Source organism: Pseudomicrostroma glucosiphilum (genome assembly GCF_003144135.1).
Source record: "Pseudomicrostroma glucosiphilum strain MCA 4718 unplaced genomic scaffold BCV69scaffold_5, whole genome shotgun sequence".
In the NCBI taxonomy this organism is placed as follows: domain Eukaryota; kingdom Fungi; phylum Basidiomycota; class Exobasidiomycetes; order Microstromatales; family Microstromataceae; genus Microstroma; species Microstroma glucosiphilum.
This window is the reverse complement of record NW_020289917.1, coordinates 328691-350498: the sequence shown is the minus strand read 5'-3', so window position 1 is coordinate 350498 and position 21808 is coordinate 328691. Positions and strand designations below refer to the sequence as shown.

The window sequence follows — 21808 nt, the reverse complement described above, 5'->3', positions numbered from 1 at the left end:
TGAAGGAGGAGCCGCTGATGGTACCGCTCCCACCTTTGTCTCGGCCCCACCTGATGCCCCATTGACTATACCCACCGGCACACTCTTGGAGCTTGGAGCCCTGCGAGCGCTACTGGCGGGAGTCGTAATTGTGCTCCTCGTGCTCCTCCGCAGACTGTCTCGACTGACGCTAAGCGAGGTGTCCTTGAGCTGCTGTGGCTTCTCCTTCTCTGAGACAGTCGACCGACTTCCGCTGCTCAGACTCGAAGGGGGCCGCTCATTGGTCCGCGCTTGGGACAACGTACGGTTCATCGTCGTCGGCTTAGGACCGCGGCTAGTCACAGTGGTTGAGCGTTGTGCCTCGGTACCTCCGCCTTCAATACCAAAGGCAGCAGCTGCACTTCCTGGGCCGAAAACGGGCCTCTTACTTCCTGTAGTGGTAGTTGGAGTCGCCTTGGTACGCTTGGCGGTAGCTACGCCGTTCGCTGTTCCAGATCCAGCAGTTGTGGTCGGACGCGATCCTGGCCGCTGAGCAGTCTGTGAGGTAAGTGCCGAGGTGCGCGCTGACGATGCTTCCCCGTTCTTGAGCTGTGGGACTGGTGCAACTGTCCGCGAGGTTGCGCCTGTCATTGTGTTGTCCAGATCGCTTTCAGAGGTCGGTATGCCTCCAAGGGAGATCATCACTGCATCTAGAAAGTCAGTAGGTGCGTGTCTTATCTGTGAGGAAGCGAATGCGTCCTTGGCCTCGGGAGCAGTGTCTGCCAAACATTCGCAAAGGAGTCCCTCAGCTCGATGATCATAGGTGTACACGTCTTGCTCGAATCAGACTCACCAAGTTCGCATAGTCCAACCCAGGCTCCCCAATTCCACGGATCCCTCTTTCGGGCCTCCATGAAGTGATGTGTTGCTGCTTCGAGCTGCTTAGCATCTTTCTGTAGGTAACCGAGCTGAGTGAGGCCCGCTGCGGCCTTCCTGTCATCGAGTCCAACCAGCTCTGGCATCTCTTCCTCAGGAAGAGCAGGCTGGGAAGACGAAGAGATTGTAGCATTCTGCAGACACCAAGCCAGTACCTCTTCAGCCTCACTGCGTCTGCCTAGCGCTTTGCAAGCCTCACTCCAGATCTGAGCGCATCCAAGGTCGCCGAAGATATCTACTGGCCCCTGCTCAAGAATAGCCAGGGCAGCGACAGCTCCTCCTCTTTGACTTCTTTCTTGCAACAATGGGAAGATGGCTCCTTGGCCTGCGAGCAAGAGACACTTGGCTCTAAGACGACGAGCATCTACGCTTTGCGGGAAGAGCGTGAGAAAGAGGAAGGAGTAGAAGGAGGCAGACGTCAAGTCTCCAAGGCTCGGATCCAAGTAGCATTCTACGAGGCCAAAAAGACGCCTCTGTAGGGATCGAGCTTCTGCGGGGCTGGCAGGGATGGCAGGAAAGATGCTGATGCCATCCCTCTCGGATCTTTGCAGGTCGACCTTGATCTGCCGGAAGACTTGTCGCCTTCTCTCTGATGGATCGACCACGGCAGGCCGCTTGAATGGCGAGGAGCGCAGACTGCTCTGGGTTGGAAGGCCTTGTGCGAGCTCATCTAGGCTCATCTCGCGATCTCGTGCTGCTCGTTCTCGGCTTGCTTGAATAGAGGAGGGTACGGGTGTCTTTGAGCGGGATCGCTCTGCTGTGCGCGACGCAGTGGGCTCCTTCGCGACACTAGCATGACGACTCGAGCTTGCAGAGCCTGGTCTGGAGTCTGCATGGGGCCTCTTGGTGGAGGTAGTGGTAGAGCTCTGAGTCCGGACTGAGGCAATCGGTCGCTTGGCAGGGACAGTGGAGCTGCTACTGGCGCTTGCTCCGGCTGACGTTGCCCTCGATGATGACGCTGAAGTGGCAGTCGAGCTTCTGGCTCGGTCCGAAGTGGATGTAGGCGGTGGTTGAGCTGGTCTCATTGCTCTACTAGCGGCATTAGAAGGAGGCATGCCGCTTCGCGAGGAGAGGGCAGCGGTCGAAGACATAGGCATGCCGGGCAGAGATAACAGCACGACTTGGCCGTTTACTGGCTCAGAGCATCCATCTGTGTCCTTGGAGGGGTGGGACTTGGTTGCAACGGCCTCGACTTCAGAGAAGGGATCAAAGCGTGACGAGTGGATGCGCCGGCGAAGGGGCAGGATAGTCTAACCAACGGAAGGAGGACATCAACGTCGCAGGCGTGTGTGGAAACAAAACACGGGCGCTGCCCCGACGCAACAGCATCGGAACGGAGCGGGCCTCACCTCGGTCTCCACCTGCAGGGCGACTGAGTCCAGCGGGAAGCGGGGTGCAGCGTCCATGCAGATGTTCGAGGCTGGAACATTCTCCCTCCCCTTTGTAGTATACCGGTCCAGGATACCAGCAATTGAAGCCATGACGTCCAGCCAGCCGAGGTGAGCACCTTTCAATACGCACAAGGACTGACCTTGATGACACTTCGGGGTTGACATGCCTTCTTCGCTGCTACAGATATGACTACTATCAGACCGACACAGCAGTCAATCTTTCCGTCTTCGTAAAAGGTCTCACAGAGAATGACGTTGACATCAAGTTTGGAGAGCATAGCGTAAGTAGAAGCGCATCGAGACGAGTGTTACATCTCATACTTCATTGACTCACCAGTCGACACCTCTCCTCTATTGATATGCTCAGCTCTCATTGACGCTTCACAGTCCTAGCGCACCTCCCCAATCACTGGAGCTACAGCTGCACGACGACATCGATGGGAGCAACTCTTCCTTCAAGGTTTTGTCCACAAAGGTCGACATCTTGCTCAAGAAGAAGCTTCCGGGAAGGCGGTGGCCGAATCTGGAAGCTCAGGCTGGTGGAGCTGGTGAGTGACTGGGAAAGAACCATTCCAGGGAGAGTTCACGATATCTCTGAGCTCACTCTGATGAAACCCTTTATCCTCCTTTTCTTGTACAGTCCCATCCTACGAAGCTGCAACTGCCTCATCAGCAACAGGATCCTCGGCAGATGGTCCTCTAGCACATTCATCGGCTCCCGCGTCTTCTGGCGCCGCTGGAAGCCGCCCGCGCTCCAAATGGGATAAACTCAAGCTCGAAGAAGACGAAGATGGCACAGGGGACGCAGCAGCAGGCGGGACCGCCTCAACGGCCAAGGGCTCCGAGGGTGGCATCGACGCCTTCTTCCAGAAGCTATACGCCGATGCAGATGATGACACAAAGCGGGCGATGATGAAGAGCTATCAGGAGAGTGGTGGGACAAGTCTGAGTACCAATTGGAGTGAGGTGGGCAAGGGAAAGATGGAGACGAAGCCGCCCGAGGGGATGGAGGCTAGGAAGTGGTAAAGACGAAGAAGTGACGGGCAAGAAACTTCAGCGCTTGTCTGACTTTGATGAGGTGATTGCAAGACATGGCCAATCAAATTGTGAATAGCATTGAATACATTGGGCATAGAGCACGAAATCACCGCATTCACTGTCAATGAAGACTTAGACAAGGCCTCAAGCTTCTCCCTGAGCAATTTGGACCTTGATGCACTGCTCTCCATCTGCGATGAGGACGCGTGAGGTATGCTGTCAGTCACCAAATCTGACTGTTCACGACCTTGCTGGATCACGACCGCCGACTCACCTTCTCCTTTGCCCTTCTTGGTTGCCTCGAATGCCAGGATGGCATCCTTGAAGGCGTAGCGATGGGTGACGATACGGCTGACATCAATCTTGCCAGTAGCCACGAGATCAATGGCGGTCCTGTAGACGCCTGCTCCGTAGCGGAAAGATCCGACCATCTCAATCTCCTGTTCATTTCATGGCAAGGAGGGCGGAGGTAGAAGCGGTCAGAAACCAATGCCAGGTCAGTCTCGTCCGTACAGCATGACTCACGTAAATACCAATTCTGTGGATAGGCAAGCTGAGCGGCGAGCCTCCCATTCCGATCTGCACAAACCTCGACCTCTTCTTTGCGGCAAACAGGCCCATCTGAATACAGGGCTCTGCGCCCGTGCATTCCAGTACCAGATCGAATCCTCCCTTGGAACGGATATCGTCACTGGAGGCTTCGCTTGCAATGAGCTCCTGAGCGTTGCGCTCGCTGCCTTGCACTCGCGTCTCGCCTTCCTTGGGCATAGAGGGCTTGTATGTGGCGTCGGCGCAGAAGGACTTGGCGAATTGCAGCTTGGAGTCGACGATGTCTACCACGACACTGTTAAAGAGGACAGGATAAGCTCTTGCTTCAGACTACAAGTTCATTCGATATAGACTCGGCCCTGTGCCGGTACTCACACTTTCTTAGCTCCGAATGCTCTAGCAACGGCAGCACTGAGCAGTCCGATGGGTCCAGCGCCAAAGACGAGGACATTTTGCAGAGGAGCAACCTTGCCCTGGTATACTGTAGCGTAGACTGCGACACTGAGAGGCTCCATGAGACTGGCTTCCTCAAGGGTGAGAGTGTCAGGGACCTTGTGGGCAAATGAGGCATTCAGGTTGTAGTATGTTGCGAGGGTTCCATCGAAGGGTGGAGTTGCTGCGAAGGCCATCTGTCGTTGCAAGAAGGCGGTAGTACATCAGCTTATTTGCAATTTTGCAGAATGCAGTGGCCAGTCTCGCTACAGCTTACCTTCTCGCAATGATTGTACAGTCCACCCTTGCAAAGATCACACCGCAAGCAAGGCACACCTGGCTCGAGAGCAACACGGTCTCCGACCTTGTGCGAGTCTACGCCCGGACCGACCTGAGTCACGATACCGGCGCTCTCGTGACCAAGGCACATGGGCTTGGTGAGGACAAAGTCGCCGATACGGCCGTGACACCAGTAGTGGACGTCACTGCCGCAGATACCTGGAGGTGGGGTGTGGAGTGAGTAGCGTAAGAGTCCTGTTCGCAAGTCACAGAGCTGCCACTCGGATCGCCAGCATGCACTGCGATGAGAGACGTACCTGTCTGCCTGATGTTTACCTCTACCTCTCCTTCCTTGAGCGGCTTCCTCTCACGCTGCTCAAAAGTCATGTCATCGACCTTGTTGAGCATCAGGCTGAGGTTCCCATCCGCCTTGGGGACCTGCAGCGAGTTGTCTCGGCCAAGGGGCGCCGCTTTGGGCGCAGGGTTGCCTGGCACGTCTTGAGCTGAGACGTTGTTCATGTTTTAGTTATGCTGGTCAGTACTGGTATGTGAGAGAGAGGGTCAAAGAAGAGTCGATAAAGTGTGGGGTTCTGACAGGAGTGCGGCTAGTAATGAATGAAATTCAAGCGTCGGAAGACACCTTCCCCTCGGACATCTGGACTCGGCGAAAATGGAGTGGCTGGATCGCCGAAGATCACCGAGCCGGAAATCTCTTCAGCGCCCGCCGGAGAAGTCTTCCTCCTTCACCCCACTCGCTGTGGAGCAATTGCATTGCATTGCATACGCCCCGATCACTGCCCGAACTTCCTCTGCCGCTTCCATGCTCCGCCAAGATCCCTAGCCAATTCGAAGAAGGGCCTCTCAATGATTGCCAGTCCTTCCTCTGACGTCTCACTGCCCATCGGTCTTAGTGGCCCGACGTGCACCAGTGGCTGGTACCTGAACGTGGATCGGATCGTCCACCAGGGCGAGTCTGCCTCCGCTCCGTCTCGACCCTGGCGGTCGTCTTCCGAAGATGAAGTCAATTCGACTGCTAGACGAGTCCTGCGTCGCGTACCGGCAGCGCCATTGACGCCGGCGACACTGCTGTCGCCTTGGAGAGGTACATTGGGGTTCTCCCGGGCAGTCAGGAGCCAAGTTGCTCCATGAAGCACTAGAATTGCACCAGCAGGCGAGTTCACCCACTTGATCCCACTCGGCCCGTCCCTGACAGATGCAACCTTGTTAGCAATCGCCTTTGCGAGTGATTTCCATTTGGGCTGTTCACTGCTAGCGCCTTCCTCGAGATGAACAATGCGAATGCTGCCGTCTTGCAAGGCCACGGCAGCAACGTCCGCATTGTTCGGGTGACAAGCGATACCGACGGGTCGACACGGCAAAGAGGGCAGAAGGCGCGGGTGAGGTGACAGCACATCCAGATTGTAGCTGAAGATATGCTGACCGGCTGTGCAGATGAGGAATTGCAGATCCGGAGTGACAACGAGGTGATCGATGCGACTCATGCTCTTGTTACCTTGGTCTTCCTCATCAGAGTCAGACTCTGATCCAGAGGACGCCGCCGACTGGCCGTTGGAGTGGCCATTGACTTGACCGTTTGCCTTTGCGGCTCCTCGGCCAGTGACTGCTCGCCGGCCCTGTACGGCATTGGATGCTGACCAAGCCTTGACGATACTGCAGTCAGCCGTTGCAGAGACTGATACGATGTACACAGAGCCTGTTGGCCAGCTGGCAAAAGCCAGACGTCCGTCTGCCGTGAAGGTCATTGCACTCGAAGCAGGTGCCTCTTGCCTTGCGCCGAAGATGGTAGAGAAGCTCTTGATCTTCCGCGGCTGCAGCTCCCCGAGTGATACTTTCAGAGAGTAGAGCTTAGTCTCGTAGAGATCCGACACTGCCAAGAGCTGGCCGTCGGGGGAAACACTGTGTGAGACGAGTCTGGAGCGTCGCTTAGTAAGCTCCATCTGCAGCAAGCAACGGTAGGGTGCCGATGGTTGAGCAGGGGGCATTGCCGCCTCTACTGGTGCCGCCTCTTTCTGAACCTCCCAGATCTCGATGGCTTTCTCTGTCCTCAGCACAGCCCACCCTCGAGCAGAGCACAGTGATACATCTCCGACTCCACTGCCGGCTAAACTCGACCCGGCACTTGCAGCGGGAACGTAGGGCATCCTTCTCTGCGTAGTGCTAGCGAAGGTGACAAAAGCATTGGAAGATACTGGATTGGACGATGGCGATTGCGCTGCTTCCCCGGTCTTTCCCGCTTTCTTGCCCTTCGACTTGATTATGCTGCCCTCCGAAGGCGGCGCAGCGGGAGTCAACACAAGATTGAAATCTGCACTCGCTGAGATCAGAATGGGCGTGATCGTAGACCTTTGAGTCCTGATTGGCGATAGAGGAGGGTCGACCACTACCGCCTTGACATCGTGGGCATGAAGACGTCTTGTTGCTGTATGGACCCACTTCTTGCCGAGCAAGGCGAACTCAGACACCTTCTGATCCACGCTGCCGCTGTAGAGAGTCTTGCCATCTGATCCAACGGTAAGGCACAAGATATCAGCACCCTTGTCGTGGACCTGGAAGCGGCCGTCCGAGAGGGGGACTCGGCTCTTAGCATCATAGAGGGTGACAAACCCGAGCGAGTCTCCAGTGACCAACGTCTTGTCTGGCAGGACAGTGACACTCCAGACGATGGTTTGTTCGTTCCTGGCCTTGGGCAACAGCAGCTTCTGTGAGACTCGACCAGTGGGCAGTGCATAAATGAGGGCGAGCGAAGAGGTTGTACCTGCCAACAAAAATGACTCTGTCCAGTCGTCTTCCTCCTCGTCTGAATCCGAGTCGGAATCGGAGGTCGTCTGGGCAGCAGCTGTAGTTCGGGCTTTCTGAGCAGGCGTGAGCGTCTTTTGCTTCTTGTTTGGTGGACCCCAGGCCAGACTGACGATTCGGGTCTTTGCCATGTCCGTCTTCGCAACACACTCTCCCACGCCAGCCTTTGCGGCATTGGTGTGAGAGAGATGCTCGAATCGATTGTCTCGGATGTCGATCATCCGGATATGACCATCTTCACAGCCAAGGGCGACATAGCGAGCTAGTGGTGAGACGGACATGCACCAAATGACGCCGCCCTGCGAAGAGAGGATCCGCGCAGTGCCTGGAATCTCGATTGGACTCTTCCTTGATGCGGAGCGCTGGGCAAAGCGGGCGGACGGCCCATATTCGGCTGGCAGATAGTGCTCTGTGAGCATGCTTCCACCCGAGACAGAGAACAGACGCAGCTTGTTTGGTCCATAATCCTCCCCTGAAGTGATCGCGAAGGCCAGTGACTCGATCTTCTTGGGCGAGGTCCCGGATGGCAGGAGCGTCGTCTGAGGCAACCAGCCCTTGGCGACGGCACCATGATGACCTGCTACCCATGTACAGAGATCGATGGACCCATTCTGCCGTCCGATAGCGAGAAGGCTTCTGCCAGTCGCTGCCACGGGTTCCGGGGAGAGAGCAAGAGCAGTGGGCGCAGAAGGTGAGACGGGCAGGAAGCGCAACCGGTGGATGGGCAGCGAGGAGGAGGAGGAGGCTGCCGAGGCAGGCATACCGGACATGTGAACGTCCATGTTTGCGTGCGTTGATTACCTGGCAAGGCCCTTGGGAAGGCTCTCTTGCATTTGACGGTGATGGGAAGAAGAAGAAGTTGTATGGCCTGCTACTGTTGCTGCTCATCATCATCAGCATCGCCTTCCTTCCGCCTCTGCTCCTTCCGATCAAATTTTGCCGCGCCGTGCTTCGCCTGACGCTCCTCTTTCCGTGTCTGCCTCGGCTGCACCCACGCAACGCAACACCTCACACACACGATCCTCACCATGCACATGGTCCTCTAGAAACAGTGCATGTATTGGCTCAAGCCGGCGAGCTTTGATGTCAAACGATGCTGCAACCTCATCTCTGCCAACAACAACTCTACTGGAGGGCGGAAATGGCCAGCTAGCAGAAGCCTTAGCCTCCCTCTCGATCGATGGCCGGGAGCCTGGCTTCACTCAGGAGCAGGCAGAGGCGCTCCTCGCCTACTGCGAACGCGAAGCTCAGCCAGGACACAACCCACATAGACTTGTCTTCCGTGGACTGGCCACATATCTGAATGTTGCCGGGAAAAGCTCCCAGCCCCTTGACGCGGGTGCTGATTTTGCGAAGAGAGTGCTCAAAGTGGTCATCACCGCTCTGAAACACGCCCTATGTACCGACCGCTCAAGAGGGTCATCCGAGGACATCATGGAGCAGGCTTCCTTGCTGAGCGCTGGCCTCAAGGCAATACATGCTGCGTTTCTCTCCAAAGAAGCAGATGGCGCATATTGCATTACGTTGGACCAGCCTGATCTGTCTACTGCTGTGGAGCTATTACTTTCCTGCGCACATTACCTTCCTCGTCTGCCGACGTCTCAAAGTTCTACCATAAGGACGTTCGAGCCCAACAGCTTCCCAAGGAGAGGTTCTGCTGTCAGTCTACGCGCAGAAAGCCTCTACGGGACAGACGACGGTACGGATTGGGGCTCTGATGTCACAACTTCTCAAGCGCCTTCAACGGAGGCTCAACAGCGGAAGAAGATCTCTAGCACAACTCGAACAGTCAGGCAAAACGCAGTCTCCTGCTTGGCCGCTCTGAACGAGATCGTGCCCGCTCAGCTGTTCTCACACTGGCCGAAAGTACTCTCCCGTACCTCTCCTTCCGTGATGCGACTGTCCGGGCCTCTGAATGCAGCTCCACATTCAGAGCCCATCCTTTCGGTGATATGGACCGACCCAGTACTTAGCGTTCGACTAGGTGTCTGTCATTTGCTCGAGAGCATGTTCAAGCAGGCGAGAGCACGGGGCTTCCTGCAGAGCGGAGTGGTCGAACAGCTGTACGGAGGGATTGGCTCACGATTCACGTCCCTGTCCGCTCGTATGGGCTCCCTCGTATCAGAGGTCAGGTCCTTCATGGTGGACTTCCTAGAGGTAGCTGCTGGTGGTGCGTCTTCCGCTCGGTCAGCTCTGCGGGGCGAACGCTCAACTCCACCTGCTGCCCTCGTAGAAGCCATGTTGCGAGCCACTAGTACGTTCATTATAGCGACGCGTCTCGCAAAGCTCAAGAAATCACATGCAGACGTGCTGCGAGACCCTATTCTGCGTCTGACATCTCATGCAGAGCCAGGCATCGCTATCGCAGCTTTCAATACTTTGTCTACTCTGACAAAAGCCTCAGGAGCTGCGACGAGTAGCAGACAGGCGTCTCGCGCGTCGCATTCGATTGTTTCACCGCCGAGCAGTGCGAGCTCATACACTCACGATCAGGAAGGAAACTCGGCGGCTGTTTCAAGCTTGATGCGGCGGCTCGGGGAGGATAGCTCGAATCCAGGCGTGCTCGCAGAAGCCTGGCATGCTCTGCTCGGTTTTGCTCAGCAGAAGCCCTTGAACATCGCGACGCATCAAGACTGGCTACATCAGCGCATCTCGAAGCACCTCACATCCAACGATCAGTCCCTGAGACACGCTTGTGTGACATTCCTCGTCTACATGGCTCGCACGACAGCTAGTACTGAAGACGCGACATCGCCGACCGTGCTTGATTTGCTGACTCCGGCAGCTGATGACGTCTCACCTTTGGTTCGCGCAGAGGTGCTGCAGGCTCTTCCAAATCTGCTCGCATCAGAACCAAATAATGATCAAATCCGAAATCTCCTCAATAGGCTGATCGAAGACGGCGAGGGCACAGTCAGGGCCGCAGCTATAAGGGCCGTCGGCTTATTGCTCGTGCCAGGAGGAGACATCGAAGACGGCCAGGCCGCAAAGCCTTTGCCTCCCGCCATTGCTATACCATACGCCGCCGAGGCTCTTGGGCTGGATATCGACAATCAGACCCACTCAAGTATGGCGCCGACGTCTCCTCTGACGGACACTATGCTCCTCGTGCGGCTCCGAGCAAGCTGGACCCTTGGCAACCTCTGTCAATCAATCAAAAGTCTCGCCTCTCCCTCTGCATCGCCTAGCACTCCTCATCTGCTCCTAATTCTCCTGACGGCCTCGACCAAGCTTCTCTACGACGACGAGCGCATCGCGATCAATGCGCTCCGCTCCACCGGTCTAGTCTTGTCCATCGTAGATGCTCAGTGGCTACACGACAAAAAATCTATCGCCCTTTCTCCGCGGAGTGTGCACATGGAGCGAGCGCTAAGAGGTCTTCTGCAGGCAGTGAGAGCAGCCAAGAACCCAAAGACGAAGTGGAATGGACTTAACGCACTGCAGGCCGCCCTCTCCAATGAGATCTTCCGCCAATGGCTCAACTCAACTTCGACCGCAATCTCGACCGCAACCTTGACCTCGACCTCGACCTCGACTTCATTTCCGGTCTTGGCCGCTGGGGACAGGCACGGCGAGCTCCATGGCCAGGTCATACATCTCCTCTCTGAGCACCTGGCGCACAAGACGTTCAAAGTCAAGCTCGCCGCAATTGGCTCTCTCCTTCTGATGCTCCCTCTCCCTCTTCCGACCCTGACACCTCCAGGCCTCGACCTCGGCCTTGAGACGTCCGCCGCCACCGAGACCGAGACCGAGACCGAGGCCGAGGGGAACAGGGAGCAGAGTCTCACTTCAGCAGTGCAAGAGGCGCTTCAGCGACTGGATGCAGAGGTGGCAGAAGGCAACTTTGCCGAAGTTGGCGTCCATGGCGTATCTGTTCGACGTGGCTTGGAGGAGCTCATGGAGCGCCTTGCTTGCCCTGTCTGAGGCTGGAGATCAGACGAGGATGAGCGGAAGTGGGAGTGAAAGAAAAAAGGTAGTTGGGTAGTGAGATTTGAGATTTGTATATAAGCAAGTGGTAAGAATGAGACAAGCAGGAACTACTAGTGGCACATGATAGGAATGAAATGTCCCGTCTTGAAGTGAAGGATGAGAAACCTCTTCCGAGCGCCAGAGGAAGAAGCAAAGTCCGTGAATCCCCTCCCCAACCCAAAGCAATCCAACGCTTACTGCAGATACAATGGCTGTACATCGCTAACAGCGAATGCTCCACCGCATGAAGGACACTTCCTCTGCCTCGTCTGGATTCGCGCCTCGACGCAAGCAGTGCAAAAAGTGTGCAGACACTTTGTGATGATCTTGTCCCTGTACCGATCATGACACGCCGAGCACTTGAGCAACCTCTCCAATGCCTCGAATTCTGCCGAGCCAGGACCATTGAGCTTCTTGTTGCCCAATTTCCCAGAGCCTGAGCCGCTAGAGGCAGAAGCCGCGAGTTGACGCTTGGCTTTTTCGAGCTCGCGCTCCATCTTGCCGAATTGCTCCTCGATGCGGACCCGCCGCGCCTTCTCCTGCTCTGCTTCGGCAATGTGGAACTGCATCTTCTCCTCGGCATGAGCGCGGTACTGTGAGCTCTCGCCCTCGCGCATCCTAGACGTCTTGAGATCTCGCTCCAGCTCGGCGATGCGCGTAGAATACCCAGAGATCATCTTGCGTAACGACGTCACCTCGCGTTCGTGGGCCGCACTCTGACTAGCAAAATGAGATTCAGCCTCGGCATACCGCTCAATGACCTGAACTTGTCTCTCGACAGTACGAAGAGCAGAGCGCTTCTCGTTGTCGACAGCGTCTTTTGCCCTCATAGCAGCAAAGTACTTGTTGTCCGCCTTTGACTTCTCAGTTGTCAATCGAATGACCTTGTCCTCCATCTTGCTCAAATCCATCACTTTGCTGTTCGCTTGGTCCTTCATATCCGACCAAGCCTGACTCAGCTTCTCTACTTCGTCGCACAAGGCAGAGGTCGACTCGTTCGCGGCAGTGAGCTCGTCTTGGAGTTGCTGTATCCGCTGTTGCTGATTTTTGAGCTTGTTTGATGCATCTTCCGCAGATGACGCTCCTTGCAGAATTGAATTTAGAGCATCAAGCTCCTTCTGGAGAGCAGACGTCTTGGCAAGTAGGTCAGTCTCGCTTGGCGATGACGAGCGAGCATCAAGCTGACGCTGGAGATCGGCAGACTTCTCCTCAGCCTTGATGAGGCGATCTTGTAGTGAAGCAATCAGCTCTACCTCGTCTTCCCCAACTCCATCTGACTTGAGAGTTTCGACAGCAGCAGAGTCGCCCCGCTGTGCAGCTAATGACATCTGCAGCCTCCTGACCTCGCTCCGCAACGTCTCGATGCGGAGATCCTTGCTGGAGGCAAGCTGCTTGATCTCGTCGATCTGTGTCATCTTGACTCCATCCCGCGATCGTCGGTCTGTCAGTTCAGCGTTCAGATCATCTCGTTGAGCTCGCAAGCGAGCAACGTCCGCATCACGAGACTTGAGCTGCTCTCTAAGGGAGTCTGCGAGGGAGTGAGCTTCTGACTGTGCGTTCGACTCGAACTCTGTGCGACGCTCCCGAAGGTCGGTGTTCTCGGCTTCCATGGCGTCGAAGATGCCTTTGAACCTTTCCAGCTCATGTTGCGCGTGAGTGAAGTGTCCGTGAAGATCCCGATACAGAGGCGTCTCACGAGTCCGGTCGTCCGGTATACGATGTAGGTCCAATTGCATCCTTTGGCATTCCTGGCGTAGCGAAGTCACTTCCTGGCGAAGCTGTTCTGCCTCTTGCAAGCGGGTATGAGCCAGTTCCTCGAGCTGCGCAAGTTCCTCTCGAGAGGCAGACGAAGCGTGACCATTGCTGCCAGTGGCGGCATTCGCGGCAGCATCAGCGCCCGAGGTCTCGGCAGCCTCTTTGCGCTTGATAGCAGCACGCTGCTCGGCCTCTGCAGCCTCTACTCTTGCCTTCTCCGCCTGCTCTTCGGCTTCGGTGGATGGCCTTTCGCTCAACAGAACAGAGCGGCTCTGAAGTCGGTCAAGTCTCCTCTCCGCTTTCCTGAGCTTCTCTGTAACCTCTACAAGCTCTTCTGTGGTCCTTTGTAGCTGACTGGCAGCATCAGCAGACTGCTGTCGTAGCGTACTGGCCTGTGGACAGGGCGGGCGAGAAGGTATGCATTTTAGCGATGGTCTCGAGTCATCTGTACTGATCTTTCATTGACTCACCTCGTCTGCTAGCTGATGGCATCTGACCTGCAGATCGTTGACCTCGGGATGTGTTGATTGAGGAGCTGTAGCCGCAAGCCTCGTGAGGACGGCTCTGATCGCAGTCCCTCTCTCCTGGATCGAGGCAGTAAAGGCGCTTTTGCTTGGCTGGCCAGCGGTAAACGGGATGACGGAGAAGAGAGCTGGGATCGAGATTTTGTGGGAACTTAGGTCAGTGACGATGTTGACAGAGTCGGCGCTCTCTCGAGATTCGACAGACTTGCAAATTTACTCACCTGCTCTGTGCTCTTCCAGCGTATCCTCTTTCTGGAACAGAACACGAATGTCCTCGACGAGCTAGGGATGACGAAACGATTCTTCTGTCAGCATAGTACGAGGAGGGGCCAGTCCCGCCTGCTACACTCACCAGATCCCAAAAGTGATTGAAGGCCGCCGTCCTCTCCTCGACCTCTGACAGAGATCTTTGTAGAGACCTGGACTTGCGTTCGGCCCTGGCTAGATCTCTCCGCGACTCTAGCATCTGACGGAAGATAGCCTCCTTGCGGTACGTCTAAAGGCGAGTATAAAAGGAAGAGGGAGTGAGCAAGAATTGTCCCAGATCTCGAGAAGATGTCCTGATGATCTGGGCGGCCGCCGAGTGACTGGCGACCTGCGACAGAAGGAACTTACCTCAAGTCCCTTGTAAGCGGGCGAAGGCTCTTCCTCTTCTTCCTCATTGGCCTCTAGCGCTGCGCGCTGAGCCCGAGCGGGAGTGGCGGTATGGATGCCATTGGGAATGGTTGAAGAGACTGGCGTGGAATCGATTTGTAGCCTCTTGGCGGGCGAGTCTGTGCCACCAAAGGGGGGAGAGGAGACATCCAAAGGCCTCTTCCTGTTGTCCATGACGATGGCGGCAGTCATGTGAAGAGGTCCAGTCTCAGGGGGACTCGGGGCGAGGCGCGCTCTTTGTCGAGCTGAACCAAGACAGCGAAGCCTTGATTGAGCAAGAGCGGCTGACTGGAGTCTTGGTATCTGAAGCGCAGTGGTCTGCTCAGGTCAGTCGCATCTGATGTTGCGGATGAGACGAGACAGAGGACAGGGTACGCTACGGAGCAGACGCTCAGAGTCAGTGGCCACCAAGTGATGATGGGATGGCGAGAAGGTTGACCAGGTCTAATTTTTCGCCGCCTGTGGGCCGTCCGCCTGCCAACCTGGCCAGAGGCGCCTCTGCGCGGCCGCCTGGCGCACACACACACACACACACAAGGGAGAAAGAGGCACAGGCAGACGTGGTCAGGATACCGAGGGCAGCATCTACAGTTCGAGGCCTCCAAGGCGCAGAACATAGACGGCAGAGGTGATGATGGGCAAAGGTCAGAGACAAAGGGTCCTTTTGAAGAGGCACATGGTCACAGCTGACAGTCTCAGGGCCAGAGGAGGCAGGTGCGGCTTCGCAGAAGACACCTACTGGGCGATGCGATTGGCTCTGAGGTAGGGGTGAGATTTGTGGCGATGGTTGTATACGCAATGATGGACGACTTGCAGTGCGAGTGCTTCATCACTGTGTTACGAGGGTGGCAAGCCTGAGACGTTGGTGTGGTCAGTGGCCGTAAGGATCCCCTCGGCGTGTGTGTGCGTGGTTTGCCTGCCTGCCTGCCTCTGTGGCGGGCGGGGATTGCGCCATTTTGCTGCGAGTGGATGGCGCAAGAGGCAGCTGCCCCGCGTCCGTCGCTTCTTCTCGCCTGCAGATTGAGAATTTCCACCCTTGGTAATCCCAGCCTGCCATCCTCACCTTTGCCCTCTCCCTCCCCCCATCCTCGCCCCAATCCTCGTCATGGCTGCTGTCTCTAGTCAGCGTGACCTCCTCTCCACTGCAATCACCTTTGCTGGTGGTCTGGCATTCGGACTTGGTGGAGCCTACGCAATCTCCAGAGGCTCCTTCAAGCCCGCCACGGCCCCGACCAAGTCCACAAAGTCAAAGGCCGAAAAGGCATTTGGCACGCCTCCTTCTCCCAAGCTCGCTGCTGTACAAGACGGTCCTGCCAAGGCAGCGCCCGCAGAGCCTACTCGTACACCTGCCACCACCTCTACCACCACCACTCAAGCCGAGCAGCCACCCGCCAGTGAGCAGCTCGATGAAGTTGACGCAAAGGGCCTCGGTCCCGTCGCACCTCAGGTGGCCAAGGGCAGCGGCGCTGCTCTTCATCAGAGGCAGCAACCCTCTCCTCACAATGCCCGAGCTGTCACTGGTGGGGACTACCCTGAGCCCGCCCCTCAGAACCGAGCCCGAGTTCTGGACCTCAAGGCTGACCTCACTGCCCCCGCCCCTGCCCATGGCGACGAGCTCCTGAACGCTGAGACTGCTCCTGCTCCAGTCTGGCTCACCGGCCTCACCGCCTCGGCTGCCACTCGCGATACCACCGCTGCTGGTGCCATCGAGGGCCTTGCTTACTCGGGATCCCAGGCTCTCTTCGTCTACGAGAGCCAGAGCAACGGTTCCTTCGGAGCCTGGTCCGAGAAGGAGGCCAAGGAAGCCACTGCAAAGGGCTGGATCGCAGGGCGACCAAAGGTCACCAGTATGCAGACTAGGGCCGGCGCCGGTACTGCCATTGCCGGTTACCTCTCTTCTCGAGGCACTGGCAGTGCTACTGCTGGCTCTGTCACTGACAAGAAGACTGTCACTGCTCTCATCAATGCTCCAGGTCTCCTTGCCATGGCCCCTGCCATTGCCACTCTCCCCGCTGCCGCCCAGGGTAGGCTCGTCGTGCAAGTTTCGAGCGCTAGCCAGGACATTGAGGCTGGAAGTCTGGCCGTCAACAATGACTACGCCTCGGTCCTCTCCGCTGCTTCCACGCTCTCAGTCAACGAAGACTTCTCCGTCATTCTGTCCGGATCCCGACAGGAAGCCGTCGACGTCGCTGCTGCCACCTATGCAGCAACTGAAGGCCACGTAGTCCACGTCTTTGATGGCGCCTTTGCCGCTCGTGAGGTCGCCCACCTCAATGTGCCAGCCAAGGCCGACGCCGCTGCTGCTTCTACCGACATCATCTCTGCCCTCAAAGCAAAGAAGCTCGGTCACTTCTCCTACTACGGACCTCGTGCTCCATCGACCGTCGTTGTCATGCCCAATGGCTCCCACGCCACCAATGCTCGAACAATGCTTGCGGTCCTCCCTGAGGAGGTTCGATCGCACGTCGGCATTGTCGCTGCCCGGATCGTCCGCCCATGGTCTGATGAAGAGCTCGTCAAGGCTCTGCCTTCGACCGTAGAGAGTATCTTCGTTCTCGAAGAGACACGAGTTGCCGGTATCACTGGCCCACTCTTTGAGGACGTCCACTCTGCCGTCTTTACGGGTATGATCGGTCGTGGCGCCTCGCTGCCCAACGTTCTTCCCGTTGGTCTGCCCAAGGGAAGCACCCTGCAGCCCGGTCAGTGGGCTGCTCTGCTTCAGACTCTCTTGCACAGCCGCTCCGCTGTCAATGCCGCCGAGGTCATTGCCAATGCTGCCTCTTCTGTGCAGAACAACATCGCCACTCTCGGAGGTGCTGGAAGCCGCATCGTGACCTTCTACGACAGTGACTCGAGCTCCACTGCTCATCTCGCTTCTTTCCTCGCTCGCACTGTACGAGAGCACCCCGAGCTGACCGAGTCGGCTAGCTTGCTCACTCGCTACGACAACTTCGAGGCTGGCGGCCTAGCCAGGTCTGACCTCCTCATCGGAGCTCATCCAGCTGCTCAAATCCCAGTCCAGCTTGCGGCGCAGCAGGGTGGCACTTCCACTCTCGTCATCTCTGACCCCGCGACCGTTCTCAAGAGCTACAAAGTCTTCGAGACTCTTCAGGTCGGTGGCACTATCCTCTTCAACACTCCTGGTTGGGACACTGCTGAGTTGAGTGCCAAGCTCAGGGCCGAGGACAAGAAGATTCTTGCTGCCAAGAAGGCTCGTATCTACATCATCAATGCATCTCAAGTTGTTGAGAATATCCTTGAGGAGACTGCGATGAGGAAGGGCGGCAAGTCGAAGGTCTCTGACAGTACCGTACCCAAAGAGGTAGCTACTGCCGTCCTCGCGGCTGCTCTGTACCGCATCCAGTTCGGCTTCAGTGGCGCTTCCTTGATCAGTGTCCTGAAGAGGTACCTCGGAGTCGCTCCTGTCGGCATCGATGGTGTACCTGGCCTCGTAGCTGCTGCAGAGAAGGCACTGACTCTATCTGCATTCAGCCACGATGACTTTGCTGCTGCCGAGCCTCTCGAGGCCGAGCTCAAGGGTACTCCTCGACCCGAAGTCTTCCGCTACAACGGCTTTGGTCCTTCTTCGGACGCTGCCACTGTCGGTCAGGAGGCAGTCCCCATCAGAAACACTTGGGCGCTATCAGCTTGGCAGATGATGTTCTCCGAGGCATACAAGCTCGACGACAAGTCGCTTCGACCAGACCTGCCGGAGAAGAACTACGTCGTGACTGTGACAGAGAATCGCCGCCTGACTCCTATTGACTACGACCGAAACGTCTTCCACATGGAGCTCTCCACTGCCGGCACTGGTCTCAAGTACGAGGTCGGTGAGGCTCTGGGTGTCCACGGCTGGAACGACGAGGACGAGGTCAAGGAGTTCGTTAACTGGTCTGGCTACGATCCCGACGAGCTCATTGCCGTCCCTTCTCTCGAGGATCCCTCTCGCTACGAGACCAGGACCGTCTTCCAGATCCTGCAGCAGCGTCTGGACATCTTCGGCAAGCCAGGAAAGTCCTTCTACGAATCTCTCTCCAAGCTCGCCCTGGACAAGGAGGAGGCTCGATGGCTGCGATTCATCTCCTCCGCCGAGGGCAACAGTACCTTCAAGAAGCTCTCCGAGGTTGAGACGGTCACCTATGCTGAAGTGCTGCAGATGTTCCCCTCGGCTCGTCTGCCACTTGACATTCTTCTCCGTGAGGTAGAGATGATCAAGCCTCGTCACTACTCCATTTCCTCTGCTCAGGCCGCTGTAGGAGACTCAGTTCACCTCCTCGTTGTGACTGTCGACTGGCAGACTCCCTCTGGCTCTCCACGCTACGGTCAGTGCACTCGCTACCTGGCCAATCTTCGTCCAGGAAACAAGGTGACCGTCTCCCTCAAGCCTTCCATCATGAAGCTGCCTCCTTACACTAGCCAGCCCATCATCATGGCTGGTCTCGGTACGGGAATGGCTCCCTTCCGAGCCTACGTCCAAGCTCGTGAGGTGCAGAAGCGCAACGGAGAAGACGTCGGTCCTCTTCTCCTCTACTTTGGTTCTCGAACTCAAACGGCCGAATGGCTGTATGGTGAAGAGTTCGAGGCATGGCACAAGGATGGTCTGGTAGAGCGTCTAGGACTGGCCTTTTCCCGAGATCAGAAGCAGAAGATTTACATTCAGCACAAGATCAAGGAAGACGCCAAGCTCGTCGCAGACTATCTCGCACCGGACCTTGAGGCGTTGCGTGCTGCAGGTGGAGAGGTGGAGATTTTGGACAAGCTAGACCCCAATGAGACCGACCCGAAGAAGAAGGGAATGTTCTGCGTCTGCGGACCTACCTGGCCCATTCCGGATATTACCGAAGCTATCATTTCCTCCTTCAAGGGACGAGGTCTGTCTCAAAAGGAGGCAGAGAATGTCATCGAGGCGCTCAAGGAACAGGAGCGCTTCGTTCTCGAAGTCTACTGAGCCAGCAGTCGTCCCGCAAAGGAGCTTCACTGGGCTCTCTCTCTCTCTCTTCAATGCCACTTCTTGTTTCGAGTTCCTCGTAGGCTTGTCTCCCTGTCTGCTTGCTGTATCCAATGCCTTTGTGTTGCCTCATTCTAACATGTGTGAAATCCCCCTCTCCTCTCCTTTCTGATCTCTCATGCTTTCGCTTACGCACTACCCCGCTTCCCCCCACCCCCCACCCCCCTCCCCCTCTTCAAACCATCGCAACACCCAATCCACTCCCCTTCATCCAAGTCGTCTTTACTCCTGCTCCACCAGCCAATACTCCCTCTCTATCCTTTCCCCTCTCCCTTCCCCCACTTCCACTTGCACTTGCACTTGCACTTGCACTTGCACTTGAACTTGCATTAGCAGTAGCCAAACTAGCTGCCATGGCTGGGTCTAGCTCCAGCTCACCTGGTCGTCCACCCATTCCACCAGCGACGGGCGAAGCCTTCCAATTGTAGAGGTACCAGCGAAGGAACCCGTCTCCTGGACCGAACTTGAGGTCGTTGAGGAAGAGGTTGTTGTCGAGGGTGGTGAGGGAGTTGAGGACGTCAAAGTTGTTCTGAAAGGGGAGGAGGAAGAACAGGGTTGAGGAGGGGGTGTCAGTGCTTGTTCCAGTAGGGGCCATCTGGGCACTCTATCCCTTTTCTGACTCACCTGCTTGGCGATGACCATCAAGTCTCCCACAAGGGCCTTGAGCCTAGCAGTTAGCTTGCGCTTCACTTCATCACTCTCCTCTTCCCACCTCACGACGCCTTCCTCATCCTTGAGTTCCTCTGCACTGAGACCAGTCAGTAGACTGCGCTTCCAGGCAGGTAGCGACTTTTCCTCTTCGGTCATGGGTCGCGCTCCTTGTACTGCCATGGAAGAGCTACCAGCTGCTTGAGACGAGGAACTCGATGAAGGCTCCGTGCCGGCTGAGGCAGTGGTGGCTGTCTCACTCCCGGTGTGCTGCTCGGCAGGGAAGACTACATCTGTGGCGTAGTAGAAGAGGTAGGCAGCATTGAGCGTCTTGTGCTCTTCCGAGTCCAGCACCGAAGAGGGCAGCGAGTAGAAGGAGGCCATGTCTGTGATTCTCCCTGGCTTCTCCGGGTCGTCAATGACATACGTCCACACCACCTTTTGCTTGCCCTCTCCTCCACGCCCGCTCAGAAGTACATGCCGTACTTCCTCGTCAGTGAAACGAGGAGCCATGTCGAATCTCCGGAGGTAGCGTCGCATCAGCTTGCCCACTTGAGGCACGTCCTCGTCTCCCATCTCCCGTAGACCAGCCAGAGACCCCTTGTCTGGCAATGAATAGCGAGCAGCCCAAGTCTTCTTGCTGAGGCCAGAAGGAACAGAGGCGAAGCCGATCTTGAGCAGCTTTTCGGCATTGATCGTTCGATGGTAGTACCTCGCACAGCTCAGCGGTGTGGGCAAGACCGTACCGACGGTGTAGATGGCTTGGAAGATTCCAGTCAAGTGACACTGCCTGGTGACTTCTTTGATGAGCACCGGTGCCAGACGCTTCGACCGCAACTTCTTGTGAACACATAGGAAGTTAATCTCAGTCGAATGGAAAGACTTTTCTCGGACTCGTAGCTCGTGCGGGATGCCCGAGATGAAGGCGACGAGCTTCTTTGTAGAGACGACTCTCACTCCAACGTGCCAGGTCTTCTGGTAACCAGGATGCTTCAAGACCCAGTGCAGGAATGCTGGAGAGTAGTTGAACCTCAGGCTGGCATCATCGTCCTCGACATAATTTGCAGAGAGAAGCTCATAGACTTCCTTGAGCTCCTCTTCGTCGTCAATGTCTACCGTCACCCATTCGAAGTCGGCTGGGAGAGGGTAAGGGTCTTGCTTGACCTTCTCAGGAGGGGCATTGGGCTGAATCGGGCCTTCTTCCGCAGGAGTCAGAGGAGCGCTCTCATCTGGTCATACATGCGGGGTAGTAGCCCCGAGAAGCAATCAATACCTGATACCTTGCAGTCGCTGATCTGGACGAATACTCACCAGCCTTCATCACCGGCTGCGTCTTCCAGAACTTGTGATCTTTGATCTGATTCAAGTTGGCCGATATGCCCCGAGTCTTCTGCCCTTGCAACGTAGCATTCCTCTCCAAATTCATCAGCTTCAGGACCTCCTGCAAATTCTTGACATTGACCTTGTCGGCTGCCTGTTCTCCATGAGCCTGAGAGACTGCCGACTGTACTTGTGAGAGCATCTCTGGTGTGACTTGATTTCCTGCACTGCCTCCAGCGCTAGAAGACTCTTCGCCATTGTTGCTACTTTCCAATCCAAGCTTCTTCTTGAGCTTCTGAGCTGCCTTTGACTTCTTCTTCTTCTTTTGCTTCGATGTCAGACCAGCACCGGCGTTACCTGGTGCGCCTTCGTCTGCTGCTGCTGCGTCTGCCTCGCCATCTTCGGAGCCAGAGTCGACCGCATCGGCAGCTACATCGTCGGTGGCTGCTCCAGCGGGGACTTCGGCTCCCGTGACTGGGTCCTTTGCCGCGTCTTGAGGGTGAGACAGCTCAGACATTGAGGAGGAAGGG

At 56.5% G+C, this 21808-nt stretch overlaps 8 protein-coding genes across 8 annotated transcripts in view; 3 read left to right on the top strand and 5 right to left on the bottom strand.

The window, feature by feature from the left end:
• The window catches only part of BCV69DRAFT_168824 (hypothetical protein), a 2841-nt gene extending 539 nt beyond the window's left edge, over positions 1–2302 (bottom strand). Inside the window, exons 1-2 of the mRNA XM_025489487.1 lie at positions 812–2302; positions 135–737 (exon numbers count right to left, since the gene is read on the bottom strand). Coding sequence (XP_025348547.1) covers positions 135–737; positions 812–1991 — 1783 coding nt within the window. The 5' untranslated portion in view covers positions 1992–2302. The remainder of the gene's footprint in view (positions 1–134; positions 738–811) is intronic.
• A 165-nt stretch (positions 2303–2467) lies between these two features.
• BCV69DRAFT_247738 (SGS-domain-containing protein) lies at positions 2468–3311 on the top strand (the record flags this gene model as incomplete). The annotated part of the gene is made up of 3 exons (XM_025490260.1): positions 2468–2566; positions 2653–2833; positions 2959–3311. Coding segments are annotated over 3 exons (633 nt in total), but the record flags the coding sequence as incomplete, so codon positions are not given.
• On the bottom strand, positions 3054–5238 carry BCV69DRAFT_168730 (putative xylitol dehydrogenase). The gene is made up of 6 exons (XM_025489486.1): positions 4901–5238; positions 4582–4802; positions 4248–4501; positions 3849–4167; positions 3598–3763; positions 3054–3514 (listed from the first exon to the last, which is right to left on the bottom strand). The coding sequence occupies exons 1-6, from the start codon at positions 5100–5102 to the stop codon at positions 3468–3470; spliced, it is 1209 nt and encodes a 402-aa protein (XP_025348545.1). The 5' UTR covers positions 5103–5238; the 3' UTR covers positions 3054–3467.
• Positions 5184–8267, bottom strand: BCV69DRAFT_282113 (hypothetical protein). The gene has a single exon (XM_025492239.1). The coding sequence runs from the start codon at positions 8180–8182 to the stop codon at positions 5375–5377; it is 2808 nt and encodes a 935-aa protein (XP_025348544.1). The 5' UTR covers positions 8183–8267; the 3' UTR covers positions 5184–5374.
• A 129-nt stretch (positions 8268–8396) lies between these two features.
• On the top strand, positions 8397–11444 carry BCV69DRAFT_168725 (hypothetical protein). Its single transcript, XM_025489485.1, has one exon. It carries the CDS (start codon positions 8484–8486, stop codon positions 11322–11324), a length of 2841 nt encoding a protein of 946 aa, XP_025348543.1. The 5' UTR covers positions 8397–8483; the 3' UTR covers positions 11325–11444.
• BCV69DRAFT_282112 (BRE1-domain-containing protein) lies at positions 11362–14735 on the bottom strand. Its single transcript, XM_025492238.1, has 5 exons — positions 14264–14735; positions 14001–14144; positions 13870–13930; positions 13595–13776; positions 11362–13516 (listed from the first exon to the last, which is right to left on the bottom strand). The coding sequence occupies exons 1-5, from the start codon at positions 14492–14494 to the stop codon at positions 11564–11566; spliced, it is 2571 nt and encodes an 856-aa protein (XP_025348542.1). The 5' UTR covers positions 14495–14735; the 3' UTR covers positions 11362–11563.
• Positions 14736–15345: 610 nt separating this feature from the next.
• Positions 15346–19474, top strand: BCV69DRAFT_282111 (hypothetical protein). Its single transcript, XM_025492237.1, has one exon. The coding sequence runs from the start codon at positions 15408–15410 to the stop codon at positions 19248–19250; it is 3843 nt and encodes a 1280-aa protein (XP_025348541.1). The 5' UTR covers positions 15346–15407; the 3' UTR covers positions 19251–19474.
• Positions 19446–21795, bottom strand: BCV69DRAFT_287119 (NMT-domain-containing protein; the record flags this gene model as incomplete). Its single annotated transcript, XM_025493544.1, has 5 exons — positions 19446–19483; positions 19623–19839; positions 19935–21187; positions 21270–21447; positions 21469–21795. 5 exons carry the CDS (start codon positions 21793–21795, stop codon positions 19446–19448), a joined length of 2013 nt encoding a protein of 670 aa, XP_025348540.1.
• Between the last annotated feature and the right edge of the window lie 13 nt (positions 21796–21808).

Coding starts and splice junctions, on each gene's coding strand:
- BCV69DRAFT_282111 (XM_025492237.1), top strand. CDS start 15,408: ATGGCTGCTGTCTCTAGTCAGCGTGACCTCCTCTCCACTGCAATCACC.
- BCV69DRAFT_282112 (XM_025492238.1), bottom strand. CDS start 14,494: ATGACTGCCGCCATCGTCATGGACAACAGGAAGAGGCCTTTGGATGTC. Junction 13,777..13,869: donor GCTGGAAGAGCACAGAGCAG/GTGAGTAAATTT, acceptor TCTCGATCCCAG/CTCTCTTCTCCGTCATCCCG. Junction 13,517..13,594: donor GCCATCAGCTAGCAGACGAG/GTGAGTCAATGA, acceptor CCCTGTCCACAG/GCCAGTACGCTACGACAGCA.
- BCV69DRAFT_168725 (XM_025489485.1), top strand. CDS start 8,484: ATGTCAAACGATGCTGCAACCTCATCTCTGCCAACAACAACTCTACTG.
- BCV69DRAFT_282113 (XM_025492239.1), bottom strand. CDS start 8,182: ATGGACGTTCACATGTCCGGTATGCCTGCCTCGGCAGCCTCCTCCTCC.
- BCV69DRAFT_168730 (XM_025489486.1), bottom strand. CDS start 5,102: ATGAACAACGTCTCAGCTCAAGACGTGCCAGGCAACCCTGCGCCCAAA. Junction 4,803..4,900: donor GGTAAACATCAGGCAGACAG/GTACGTCTCTCA, acceptor CCCCACCTCCAG/GTATCTGCGGCAGTGACGTC. Junction 4,168..4,247: donor GCATTCGGAGCTAAGAAAGT/GTGAGTACCGGC, acceptor CCTCTTTAACAG/TGTCGTGGTAGACATCGTCG.